This window comes from Cetorhinus maximus, unplaced genomic scaffold (assembly GCF_964194155.1).
Source record: "Cetorhinus maximus unplaced genomic scaffold, sCetMax3.hap1.1 HAP1_SCAFFOLD_390, whole genome shotgun sequence".
Taxonomy (NCBI): domain Eukaryota; kingdom Metazoa; phylum Chordata; class Chondrichthyes; order Lamniformes; family Cetorhinidae; genus Cetorhinus; species Cetorhinus maximus.
The window spans coordinates 71,301-84,794 of NW_027596336.1; the positions used below are offsets into that span (position 1 = coordinate 71,301).

At 42.4% G+C, this 13,494-nt stretch overlaps 1 protein-coding gene across 1 annotated transcript; it reads left to right on the top strand.

The window, feature by feature from the left end:
* The first annotated feature begins 6,623 nt into the window (after positions 1 to 6,623).
* On the top strand, positions 6,624 to 12,870 carry LOC144673585 (cold-inducible RNA-binding protein B-like). The gene is made up of 6 exons (XM_078535338.1): positions 6,624 to 6,777; positions 8,385 to 8,488; positions 9,064 to 9,196; positions 9,747 to 9,792; positions 9,871 to 9,944; positions 12,138 to 12,870. The coding sequence occupies exons 1-6, from the start codon at positions 6,633 to 6,635 to the stop codon at positions 12,149 to 12,151; spliced, it is 516 nt and encodes a 171-aa protein (XP_078391464.1). The 5' UTR covers positions 6,624 to 6,632; the 3' UTR covers positions 12,152 to 12,870.
* Positions 12,871 to 13,494: the final 624 nt, after the last annotated feature.

Genomic DNA, 13,494 nt, shown 5'->3' on the forward strand with positions numbered 1-13,494 from the left:
TTAAACTCCCCCCAACTTTTCTTTCTGCATTGGCTCTGGAAAGAACTTTCCCCTAGACACATACTGCACCTTTAAACTCCTATCAGCCCAACATTTTCTGTGATACTTCTGCAGCCATCGACTTTCTCAATATCTACCTCACCTCCACCTTTGATGGTCTTACTCTTAAGGGTGAGCCTTAACACTCTCCCATCCCCAGTTATGACACGCGTCATTGCATTCTCAAGTCCATGAAGAGGCACAAACTCGAACATATCTGGTGCACAATTGGCTCAGTCATCCATCATCAGGCCTAGACTATGTCAAGCAATACCAAACCTCCTTTGCCAAAGAGGCCCACTGCAGAGCAAAGCTAACCCCCCTGACTAATTTTCTCTACGACCAAACATCACTTCTTCCCTTCCACCTCCACCATCATACCTAAAAATAAATGTAAGAAGCTCATGGGCTTCTTTATCACTGAGATTAAGATCATCCATCTAACTGTCCCTGCTGATTCCACACACCTCATCACAACTGTTTTCAGAAAGTCAAACCGCTACCCCCAGGCCAGTCCTGAACTGACATTTTCTCTCCATCTTTCCTCATGTCCTCTTTTGAGTTCATTTTTTTTCTACCTCCTACACCCATGACCCAATTCCCTTTAAAGTGATGAATGCCCAGTTTCCCTTACAGGATTTTGACACAAGAGGCAAGTTACTCTCCCCCAACCTTTGAAAAAGTTCAGCCATTACACCCTCCTCAAAAAAACCCAGGGCAGAATTTTACAGAGCTCCACTAATGAGTTTTCAGGTAGGAGGTGCTGTTGTCTAAGGAAGAGGTTCCGAGGCATAGAGTAACTATTTATTGTAGAGCATTACTATGCACAGATATACAAGACAGTAAGTAGGCTTCTTCAGTCCAAGCCATGAGTTACCGCCATTCAGACTACTAATCATGTGACTCCCTTTACATCATCATGTGGGTGGCACTGTTTCTTCAATCCCACATTAACCCCTTCAGTCCTGACCACTCTATTACTCTACTGTGGGGGGGAGCCTGAAAAGTTTCCCACATAGCCTTTCCACTGTCTACTTACTGGCCCCCGACCTGTCTGAAATTTGACCAGTGGGTAGGGGGGTGGGGCGGCGGCGAGGTGCGGGTGAGGCCTAGGCTGGGCTACCTGCCCTCACCCCAGTTGAGACCCTTAAGTGGCAGGAGGAGGTCATGGATGGTGGGTGGGTGGGGGCAGGGTAAGGCCTGGCAGGTTAGCCTGCTTAGGCAGGAAAGAGAGGATACCTCCCTTAGGGGCTTTTTTTTTCATAATCGGGAACCCCCCCGTCCCAAGTTCTGCCAGGTGCTCCCTCCTCCATCTGGCCTTTCCAATTAAATCCCCTTGACCACCCTGCTCCTCCCCCCTACCCACCAACCCTGGAGCGTCCCCTCCTATCCTCATCACGATAACCCCAACACGTCCTGGTACTTAGAATCGGGGCATTGCCAGACAATCAGGTGGAGGTGGCCTTCCTCATGAGTGAGAGGGCAGAAGTCCCACCTCAGCCATCCACCGAAATGGCTGAGGGGTTGCGGATTCAGTGGGGATGCATTCCCTGCCGTCTGCTGACATTATCAGTCCTGGGCTCCACCACCCAAAAAAATCCTGCCTCGAGCGTGGTCTCTTCTGCCCTTCCAAAATATCTTTATTTGCAAAGTGTGATTTTGTTGTTATTTAAGCAATAAGTAAGACGTAATGTATTATATTGTTTTAGCAGTAGTTTAGAAGGAGCAATGGCAAATCATGTTGCCCATTATATCTGACCTGTCTTTTGGAAAAGGTCAGCAGGTCTGGCAGCATCTGTGGAGAGAGAAACAGAGCTAATGTTTCAGTTCAGTGACCTTTCGTCAAAAGTACATCCAACTGCATAGGCTTGAGCTCAAACCCTAGGCTGACACTCAAGGGCAGTTGTGAGGCACTATCAGAGGGGCCACCTTTCAGATGAGATATTAAACTGAGGCCCAGACCGGATTTAATGGAGTCCGCCAGAGTGGACTAAGTGGCAGGTGAGCCCTCACAATCGTACGGGAGATCACGCGTCCTATTCCCGCCGGAGGGAAAACTGACCCCCATTTATTCAGCAGCGGGAATGGGCCAATGCAGGAAACCCACCTGCTAACTAATTAGGCTAATTATCAAGCCACTTAAAGGCCATTATCCCTGAGCCCACCAGATTTAATGGTGGCGCAGAGATTCTCCCAAACTCGTGCCAGTTTCCCGTGACCTTCTGAAGGCCAGTCTGTTGGGTTTGCCAGCAGTCGCCCAGGGGCCCCTCTTTCAAAGGCACTAGTGCCCGAGCGATCCGGCATTGGGAAGGGGAGTGCCTTGTAGAGCCACCTGCTGCCCTTTCATTTGACCTCCCCTCACTGGCGACCCCCCTCCCCGTGACCCCAACCCGCCTACAACTGCCTCCAGTGATCCATCAATGATCTCTGATGAAGGCCTCACTGAATTACCAGCAACAGCCACTGCTCCCAAAGGTGCTGTCTGTAATGTTGAGTTGCTGGCTTCTAATCAGCCGACAGCTCCCAGGGGCGGGATTTTTGACCGACTTGAGGACTAAATTCTGTGGGAGACCTGTCACTCTCCACCAGTGGGCTAAACCTGCATCATGTACATTAAATTTCACCCCCTGTCTGCCTTTTGGTGGATGTAAATGATCTGACCACACTATTTTGAAGAAGAGCAGAGGTGTTCCTCCAGGTGACCTGGCCAATATTGACCCCTCAACCAATATAAATAAAACAGATGATCTGGTCATGGTCACACTGCTGTTTGTGGGAGCTTGCTGTGTCTAAATTAGCTGCCATATTTCCTGCATTACAATAGTAACTACGCTTCAAAAGTACTTCATTGGCTGTAAAGGGCTTTGGGATATCCTGGGGCCTTGAAAGGGATTAAATAAAAATGCAAATCTTTCTTCTATTTTGTTCTTAAAATTACCATGTGTATGGAGGTGATAACAGGAGAGATTGATTAGCTTATATGAAAAGCCATGAGCCATCTTTTCCCCTCCAGAATAGAGTTCAGTTTCCACCAATATTAATAATACAACAATGCTCCCAATGTCCTGGGAATTAAATTACACAGCTAACAACGCTTTTTATTTGTTAAGAACAGTATGCATTATTTATTTGCGATTGTTTCACAACAATGAATGCGACGTGGGGACCTGGGTGTCAGCTTTCACCAGGTGGCAGCGCTCTTACCTGTTAAGTCAGGTACTTGTTTGGCCTCACATGGGTTTCTATCCCAGTTCACAGCAACTTAATCAGGAGGCATGCCAATGCATCGGAAAAATTTGTAATGGTTCCAGGGGTGAGGAACTTTAGTTGCGTGAATAGACTGGAGAAGCTGGGGCTACTTTCCTTCGATAATCAGAGGTTTGATAGGTGTTCAACATCATGAGGGGTCTTGACTTGAGTACACAGGGAGAACCTGTTCCCATGGACGGAAGAGTCGAGAACCAGACAACACTGATTGAAGGTAATCGGCGGAAGAAACAATGGCCACACGAGGAAAAGCTTTTATATGCGGTGGGGCAGGCTCGAGGGACTGAACAGCCTACTCCTGCTCCTAGTTCTTATGAACGTTTAGGATCTGGAACACACTGCTTGAGAGGGTGTGGTGGAGGCAGATTCAATCGAGGCTTTCAAAAGGGAACTAGATAATTACCTGAAAAGAAAAAAAAATGCAGGGCTATGGGTGGTGGGGGAAGGTTCTTGCAAAGTGCCAGCACAGGCAGGACAGGCCGAACGGCCACCTTTTTAATCAGTCAATGAAAAGCAAAATACTTTGGTCGCTGGAAATCTTAAATAAGAGCAGCAGCAATTGCTGGAATTCAGGTTAGGCAGCACCCGTGGAGGGAGAGGGAGAGAGAGAGAGAGAGAGAGAAGCAGAGTTTGAGGTGGATGAATATTTCCTCAGTTAAAAGCAAAAAGGGATCAAAGGATATGGGGAGAAAGTGGGAGTAGGCTACTGAGTTGGATGATCAGCCATGATCATAATGAATGGCGGGGTAGGCTCGAAGAGCCGAATGGCCTACTCCTGCTCCTATTTTCTATGTTTCTACTGCGGATGCTGGAAATCTAAAGTTTGTGAGTGGAGAATTTTTTTTGTCAGTGTTCTTTTAGCAAAACCAGAAATCTCATCTGTGAAAGAGGCGGAGTTAATGCTTCGCGTCCACATTGACCCTTCTTCGGGGCCGCCTTCTTTCCTTCCCCACTCCGCAGCCTTACCTGCCGAACATGTCCAAGGGAGACAAACCTGGGCGGGAGCCCCGCCTGCGTCTGCGCACTGCGCCTGCGCGCTTCCGCCCGCCTCAATCGGAGTCGGGGCACCCAGGTGACGGTTTTTTTTGGGGAAAAAAAAAATCGGTTCGCTGCGCCTGCGCACCGCCGGTGGTTGGTGGGGGATGGGAAAAATCAAGGCGCCGCGCCTGCGCAGTATCGAGGAAATAGGGCGGGCGGATTTTTTTTCTCTCTGTCTTCCGTCCTGTTGTTCGTCGTGGAAAGGAGAGAGGAAACAGGGTGGTGAGGGGAATAAACATATTGTGTGTCGTTTGTGCATAAATATTACGGTGAGTGAGGCTGCCGGTTAAGATATTGCGATCGAAATTAAGGAAGGGAGGTTCATTTTTTTTTAAAAAGTGACTTAAATGCTTATATTTTGCGAAGCCCGGACGACAACCCCGCCCAGCCCCGCTTTGTGAAGTAATTTTTTTTTGCGCTGAAAGGCGCTCATTTGTTAACGGTTCCTGCGCTCTGAGGTGCGCTGTCGGAAAATTATCAGGAGGCGAGCGAAGGTGAATGTTGAAAGTCGCCAGTGAACGTTGAAAGTCGCCAGGGTCCGGTGATGTTTTTTTTTCTGAAATGGCGGCGAGGTGGTAAAATGGCGGCGGCTGCGTGGGGGGGGGGGGGCGGGTGGCACCAGCTCCTTGAGGACTCGGGGAAGGGGGTGGAGAGGGGGCTGCCAACCAGCCTCTTGAGGGCTCGGGAGGGCGGTGGACAGGGGCTGCCAACCAGCCTCTTGAGGGCGGAGAGGGGCTGCCGCCAGCCTCTTGAGGGAGAGGGAGGATGGAGAGGGGCTGCCAACCAGCCTCGGGAGGGCGGCGGAAAGGGGCTGCCAACCAGCCTCTTGAGGGAGAGGGAGGGTGGAGAGGGGCTGCCAACCAGCCTCTTGAGGGAGAGGGAGGGTGGAGAGGGGCTGCCAGCCAGCCTCTGGAGAGCGGCGGGGCTGCCAACCAGCCTCTTGAGGGAGGAGGGTGGAGAGTGGCACCAGCTCCTTGAGGACTCGGGGAAGGGGGTGGGGCAGGGTGGCGAGGGGGCTGCCACCAGCTCCTTGAGGACTCGGGGTGGAGGGGTAAATGGGTAAGAGTGGAGGGATGGAGAGAGGGGGTGTCTCCGACTCTTTGAGGATCCGGTGGGGGGGCGGGTGGGCAGGGCAGCCGCCTCCATCTTTCGTGTCGTAGTTGGAATTAAAACTGGTTCATTCTGCCTTTTTCCCCTCCCCTTCCTCTTGCACAATAATGCATCCCCCGCCCTCTCTCCAAACAGTGAAACATCTTTTGTCATTTGAAGTTTTGGCTCGGTGGCATTTAAGCTAGTTTAACTAATCCATGTTTAGATTATATATAAGAGCTACACAACGTCTCTGCTCCTTTTATTAACTGTTCACATCCTCAGTCTGAGGGAAGTACATACACAACTTCGAATCTAAACACTTTCATAAGTACAACATTAAAGTGTGCAATATTAATTTTCCCTGCCCTTCTGACAGACCATTGTTTTAATTTTAACGGAGGAAAATTGTTTAAGTATAGCAATGTTTCCCTTTAATATTTTCAGAAACTTTCCAGACGTTCATTTTTAAGAAAAATGAGGGTTATCCCCTCTGATCTTCGACCCTGCCCAAACTACATTTAAAACATCGAAAACTCATGAAATCTGTAAACTTAATATTAAATCTAGATGTTTTACTTATACTGCCTCCTCTTAAAAACATCTTCATTTTAATTTATTTTAAATGTTTTATGTCATTTAAATATTTGGGATGTGAAAATGAGAACTGGCTTGCAGGTCAGGTTGTTTTAATGTTGCCCACTGAGGCATATATGAACTGTCTTCATTTCCTCATTCTTTAGGAAAATTCTCACCTCTTAAGTGCCATTGCACAGTGTAGTTAAGTACAAAAGTTGCCTTTTCTGTAGCCATACCGAATGCACGTGTTTAAATGGCACGTGTTTAAGAATTGAATTAGGCCTCCCAAATACATCACTATTTGCAGGAGTAGGAAGCATGTATCTATAATTTTATAAAAGCAAAATACTGCAGATGCTGGAAAAACTCAGCGGGTCTGACAGCATCTGTGGAGAGAATTTTTCCAGCAATTTTTGTTTTTGTAGCTATAATTTTAGTCTCCAGAATTTATCTGCAAAACTTAATTGCATGTGTGATGTGACTTTTCTGCTGTATTCCTTTCTTTAAAAAGAACATGCTCCAATTAAGTGGGCAGGAACAGGAAGTAGTTTTAATTTTGCATAGATTCTCCCTCGCAAAATACAATTCAATTATTGCAGTATTTTTCATTGAGATTGTAAATGTATTATGTTCTTAAGTGGTCTGTGTATCCCTCAGAAAACACCATGTCTGATGAAGGAAAGCTTTTTGTTGGTGGACTCAACTTTGATACAGATGAGCAATCACTGGAGCAACTGTTTTCTAAGTACGGAGAGGTTCGTGATGGTAAGGCGCTAATATGTACAGTATGTTCATTTGAAACAATTTTAATGTGGCCATTCCCTTACTAAGAAAAAGAATTGCAGGCCTGTGCCAAATATGCTTTTGTCACTGGTTGATAGCATTTGGTATATTAACGAAAATAATGTGCTGAAGGAGATGACAACCAGGAAAGGAGACTGTCAGAATTGGCTGGTATTTGCCTGGAATGCAGAAGGGCTCAAAAGATTGAACATATTGAGGCAGCAATATACTACCAGCATTTTTAAATGAGATGGTGACTACTTCAGTTTTTGTGGAAAAACTTAACACCCTCAAGTTGGAGAAGTCATGTACCGAAGCTGGTTATTTTGGATTAATACCCAACCGCTATAATTCTCACCAGATTCTCTGTTGATATTCTTTTCTGAATAAAAAGGTTGAGTCCGAGCCCCACTCCTAGCACACAAGTTTAGGTTCACACCCAATTGAAGATACTCCCCTTCCTACCTTAAACATGTTTCTTTAAGCAAGTGTACTAGGTCAGGCCAAGGAGCGCAAGTTAGGTGTGTTTTATAATGCCTACTTTAAAAGAAAAAAAATTCCCCTTGTGTGCTATTTGCAGATGTTCGAAGCCCAAGAAATGTCTAGAGTACTCCTAGCCTGCATTCTTCAATCAAGACTGAAAAATAATGATTTGTTATTTATACTGTGTTTATTTCTACATTGTTTATACTGTGTTGTCAATCTAGGGCGCTTTGTTGGTGGGGGGTGTTGAGAAGAAAAGAGAGAATGAATAAATGATATCTGCAATTGCTGAGCCGTAATGAACGTTAGGAGAGGTGACTGAAATCATGTTTGAAAAGATAACCTTCACCAAGCCTTTTTTTTGAAGTGCAGGCAAAAGGGTTTAGGCAAGGAAGAGGTGATTCAAGATGGTTGAGGTATCTTCAAGTATTGGGATGAAGGGATGTGAAGGATATGAACATTTGAACTGTTCAAATGATGCACTGAAGAGTATGAGGGAAGTAGGTTGGGATGAACCCCTGGAAGATTGTGAGGTATGTTTCAAATTTAATGCGTTGTGGCACAGACTGCCAAAAGTCAGTTTGTGAGGTTGGGTAATGGCTAAGTAGGCTTTAGTGTGGGACAGCATTTGTGCAGTTGCATTTTCAGCAACTTGAAATTTGTGGTGGATGGCATGTTGAAAGAGAGGACACTGAAGAAATTACAAAGCAGAGGTAGGGTGGTGGGTGACATTAGAAATGGGATGTGGGAAGCATAGCTGTGGCTCAGGCATGGCACGAAGATTTTTAGATGTGGTTTGGCTTGAGCAAATGGCCAGGGTAGTGAATAAAATCTGGTTAACTACTGACAAATCTTGTGCTCCGATTGAAGGCTAGCAGGCTTCCTTGTTACAGAAAATGGTTCCTGGTATGATCAGTCCTCAAGTCAACCAATCTTGTCTGGGCCGCGGCCCTTTAAATTGTGTATTTTTAAAAATAAAAAATACAACTCCACAATAATAACTGGTCAATAAATATATGCAAGATGCTTAATTTGAAAATTTAAATATATTTTTAACTTGAGCACTTCATCTGATGCTGTTTTCTTTTCTCCTTGCCCATTTTCAGTCCTTGTGATCAAAGACAAAGACACACACAAATCCAGAGGATTCGGTTTTGTTACTTTTGAAAACCCTGATGATGCAAGAGATGCCTTGGCCATGAATGGAAAGGTATATATTTCTAGATGAGGGTCTTTTAAAGGTTAAATGGTAGGCATTACTTCAGATATGTTAAACTGTCTATCTGGGATATATTCAAAGTAATGAAAGTGTTTTGTACCATAGAGCCTCATTTTCCATAGAACAAACATCATTTACACCATTGTATACTGTCTGAACCTATCTAATTACATACGTTCTAATTTCTTTGAAGTAACTTTATAACTTTACTCAGATATTCAACCAGTGAATTAAGACCATAAGACATAGGAGCAGAAATTAGGCCATTCGGCCTATTGAGTCTGCTCCACCATTCAATCATGGCTGATAAGTTTCTCAACCCCATTCTCCCGCCTTCTCCCTGTAATTAGGTTAGTGGACTAGTTATCTCCTACTTGGTTAGCCTGTTTCCAGATTTCATTTTTTCCTTCCTTACACCTAAAGATTACTTGAATGGAACAAGGGTTCATTTTGAATTCTAAAGTTGGAGGAAAACAAATTGAAGTATTGTGATTGTACTCAGTTTATACTATCGATAGTGCTCCAGTATGGCAATTCATCTGTTTCATTTCTTTTGACACTTTCAGTCAGTCGACGGTCGGCAGATTCGAGTAGACCAGGCAGGAAAAGGCTCCGGGGGGCGATCACGGAATTACCAAAGTGGGCAATCACGAGGTTATGGATCCCGTGGTGGGAGAAGCAGCCGTGGATTTTACAGAGGTGATTAATGATGGAAAGTAGCTTGCTGATTTGTGAATGTAATCGGGGATGGTAACTTATTGTTTATGGTACTGGGCTAGTAAACCAGAAGATGAGTTCAAATCCCAGCAATCAGTTTGTGAAGATGAAATTGATAAATTTGGTATTTTGTGGGCTTGCTGCAAAAAACAATTGGCACAAGTAGATTGAGATTATTCCGAAACCCTATCTGAGTCTTTTAGGTAATAGCATTATCTAAACTGGCCTACATGTAATTTCTGTGCCCTTGTGGCAACTAGGGGCAGGTGATAAATACTGCTTTGCTAATGGCGAACAATAAACTTTTGATGCTAGTATTGGATGCGATTCTGTACAGGATGTCTGGGAGATCAGTGACATTCAGCATGGCAGAGTTTAACACATGGTTCCACCCACATTTGTAAGAAAATTTGAAACCATATGTTTGTTTTCAATTGTATACAATAGGCAAATAAAATATACGGTAGAGGTTAAGCATCCCCCGCCACCTGCAACATGTACTTAAAGGCTAACTTGTTCAATCTTTCAATAGATGGTGACAGAAGTGGACGAAGCAATTACAGAAATGACTATAATAGGTAAATAATTGCATTCCTGCATATCAGTAAGTCTATATTTTGTATTGCATTGTGGTAACTACATTTTTTTAATTGTAGGAGTCAAAATTCTAGCAGTTATGGCTATAACAGTTCAGTTGGAAGGTCGTACCGGGATGACTATGATAGTTATGGTAAGTACATGTATAAACCTCTTGTTAAGCTTCCAGTGCAATTTGCACTGGAACACTGAAAATCATAAGCTTAGAACAGTGTAGTTGTGGCTATGTGGATTATCATTTAATCTTGTATTTAAAATGTTCTCAGTTGTTCCACAAAATCTTGGAACCTCATCTTATTGGGACACAGATTTCCCATCCAACTGAAAAATTAGTGCCGACTAGCACATGAGCTTCAACTTAATGTGAAAAATTACATACAGCTTTATGAAATTCATGCTTTCTTAATATCTCACTTGGGGTAAATGGGATATGTGGAGTTGTAAGTTCCTTTTTCACCTTTTTGCAATGTTGGGTTTTAACTGCGATAATAATGCCTTGACGTGAAGTTATTTTTAAATACATCAAGCTTAATGTAAGCTTTTATACCAGTGAACAATAGTACGGGCTGCCAAAATTCGGTATTGAAATGAATATGTGCCAGCCAGGAGTGTTTGGTATGGGATTTTTGGAAGGAGTTAAACCTGTAAGATTACTAATGTGTAGCACCGCTGTTGGGCATATTTTACTCTTTGGAAATTTTACTGCCACAAATGTCGACTTTTGACTTGGAGATTCAAGTAGCTGAAAAGCTGTTTTCAACCTCTCCCTGCACATATATCTAAGTTTTTGAAATGTAGTCCTTCCTTTGACCTGGAAGTAGAAGCCAGGAGAGAGAGCAAGGACAAAACTTCTAAAAGGCTACAGTGAATTAGATGAAAACAAAACTAAGCAGGAGGAAGAGATGGGAATTCTGATGAGAAGCTGCATTTTAGATGTTATTGTAATTTAGGATTTTACTATAGCAATTTCCTTTACAAACTAATATGAAAGAACCTGATGTTTTATAAAATTCTATGATGAATTGTAACCCTTCAATTATTAAAGCGTTTTTAATAGTGTTTATAATAGGACTATAATTATGTAATCGCCTAACTCAACATACTTCTTTTAGATTCAAAACGTGAAATCTAAAATCTAGATTGGATAATCTGGATTTTACGGATCTAAATTTTCCGTTATCACTTGTTTTCTGTCTCTGATCAGTTAAGTTCAATTCTAACAACTGGATAAATGGAGCGCTCCTGATTACAAAAAAAGTGCTGATTACCCTTAATTATTGTTTTCTAGAGTCCTTTTGCTGCACATTTGTAAAGCAAATGTATCAAATCAGCTTAAAATTCAAATGAAATTTTGGTTTTCAACTCTCCTCCAGGACTGAAGAAATTATGAATGTATTGCCTGTCTTGATGACAAATTTGAAGCACTATTTTCTAGTGCATTATTTTTGAGACCATGGCTTCTGCTACTGGTGTTTGAACTCCCTTTGCACTATTTAATCAGCAGTATATTGAAGGAGAGGGAGATGACTGACATGAAATAACCTCTTCTGCATTATGCTCCCTGGGGCTTTGGCTGCTGAGTTTTGTTCACAGAGCTTTAGGAGTGGGTCTACCAGCCCTATCAGTGAACTGTCTATCTAATTGGCAATGCATGTTGCACATTCTTTATTTGGGCATTTACAGTGCTGCAGCTATATACTTCTGCACTTAGAAGGAGCTTCGGAAGCTCCAGGTTATCCGCATTTGTACCTACAGCATCACTAATGCACTCGAAGGGCATTTGTTTTGTCCTGATTTTCAATGGGCAACATCATGAAAGATCCTTTAGCTTTGATATTTCTCTTGGTACCTCAATTTCTGTCTACAACATTACTATAACGAAAGGAAATTGTCTTGGCTGTGGATGTTGCCATAATATCTTTCAATGGCATTCTGTATGAAGTATTAAGAGGTGGGTGCTTCATATGCTAGCCTTCTTTCTTCTCTACCTCCTTCCTCCCCTTTTGACTTATATCTATAACCCCAAGAAAGAGACTTGGAATGAAATATTCATCCAAGATTCTGACAAACATTAGAGCTTGTCAGTTGAAATAGATCCCCAAATTGGAATTTTGCGCTGTCTGCCCAGTTGCTTGTTTTGAATGTACTTAAGTTTGAGCCTTACTGGTACTAGCACCTCATGCAGTTTGTACTTAAAGTTAATGGTGTTAAAGAAGGAAAGTGTGTACCAATCAGTTGCTATTTTTACAATCTGATAGAATATGGAGAAGCTGAATTAAAAATGTATTACAAATTCTTTACATTGTGCCTGCTTCTCCTCCTCCAGCTACAAATGAATAATCAATCTCCTTGAATCAAGATCATCCTCCTTTTGGCTCTTGAGTTTTGGAACTACAGAAAGCAGTTATCTTCTGAACTTGTTGTCTGTTTTAACATTATCAAAATTATTGACAGTCTGATAGCTTCTGACTTGAATGTGCATTTACTTTTAGGTCAAAAAAGACCTATTGAGCCTATTTATTTTAAGTTTTCACTTTCAGGCCTACACCTGTAAAGAACAGACTTGGTCTTATTTTTATCTTGTTGAAATCCTCATCTGTTCCTCTCCCAACCCACAGTTTTTGCAGAATTTTGATATTTCTCTTTTTTTCTCTCTCCCCTCTGCTGGCCATAAAAAGACCAGTTTGAGCTAGATCACAAAAGCTGTGCATGTTGCAGAGTATTGACTTTTTCGAGCTTATTTGTTGAAATACAATTTTACGCAGATTACTTTCCTGATGGTAAATCAGCATTCAGTCGTTCTGCCTGTCATTAAAAATTAACTTGCAGTGGAATGTTCAAACTGCTGGATCTTGAGTATTTTGCATTGATCCTGTTAAGATACAATTTGCAAAAAAAAATGCATTCATTTTCAATCTAATATAGGAGGCTTGTTTTTGGAAAATTATATACTGGTAAAGTTGGCCATTTGTTCATGCTGTATTTCATGTGCAAGGATGAAACACTTTTTTTTGTATAAACTTGGCTTTTTGGAAACTGATTAAAGAACCTTGCCCAAAGATCTCTTGTTGCCTTTAATCGACCTTAAGTGTCACAGTGAACCCTGTTAACTGAAGTTCATCCAATTTGGATAAAATGTAGCAACTGAAATTGGATGTTGAATTCTCCATTTTAAAACATGTGACATTCTAATTATTGTATCCTTTATTTACCTCTGTAATTCTAAATACTGAATTCATGACAAAGAACTCCATTTTCTATCTTTACCTATAATTTAAATAACTACATGCTACATAATTTCTTAGCTCAATTTTTTTTAATGTGTAATGGAGGTTGCCAGAAAAACAAGACTGCTTTGTTTCCTGGCTAACTTTTATAACTAATAAGTGCTTTTAGAAACAGCACTTCTTATAAAAAAAAATACTCACCTATTTGAAGGGAAATATGTAGTGCATCATTCTTGTGTGTTTAAAAGTGCAAGTGAGATGACAGACATCCTGTTCTATAATGTGTTCTGCAATTGAAGTCACTAACTTTTTTTTAAAACGTTGATGACGTTTTGATCCAAACTTGAAGTGGGGGGGGTGAGTGATGGACTTTGGAATCCAGTTATGTAGGGGCGATGAATTATATTGATCTTGTTCATTTTCAGTGGTTTCCTCCTTCCTTCAGGTCCCCATCCT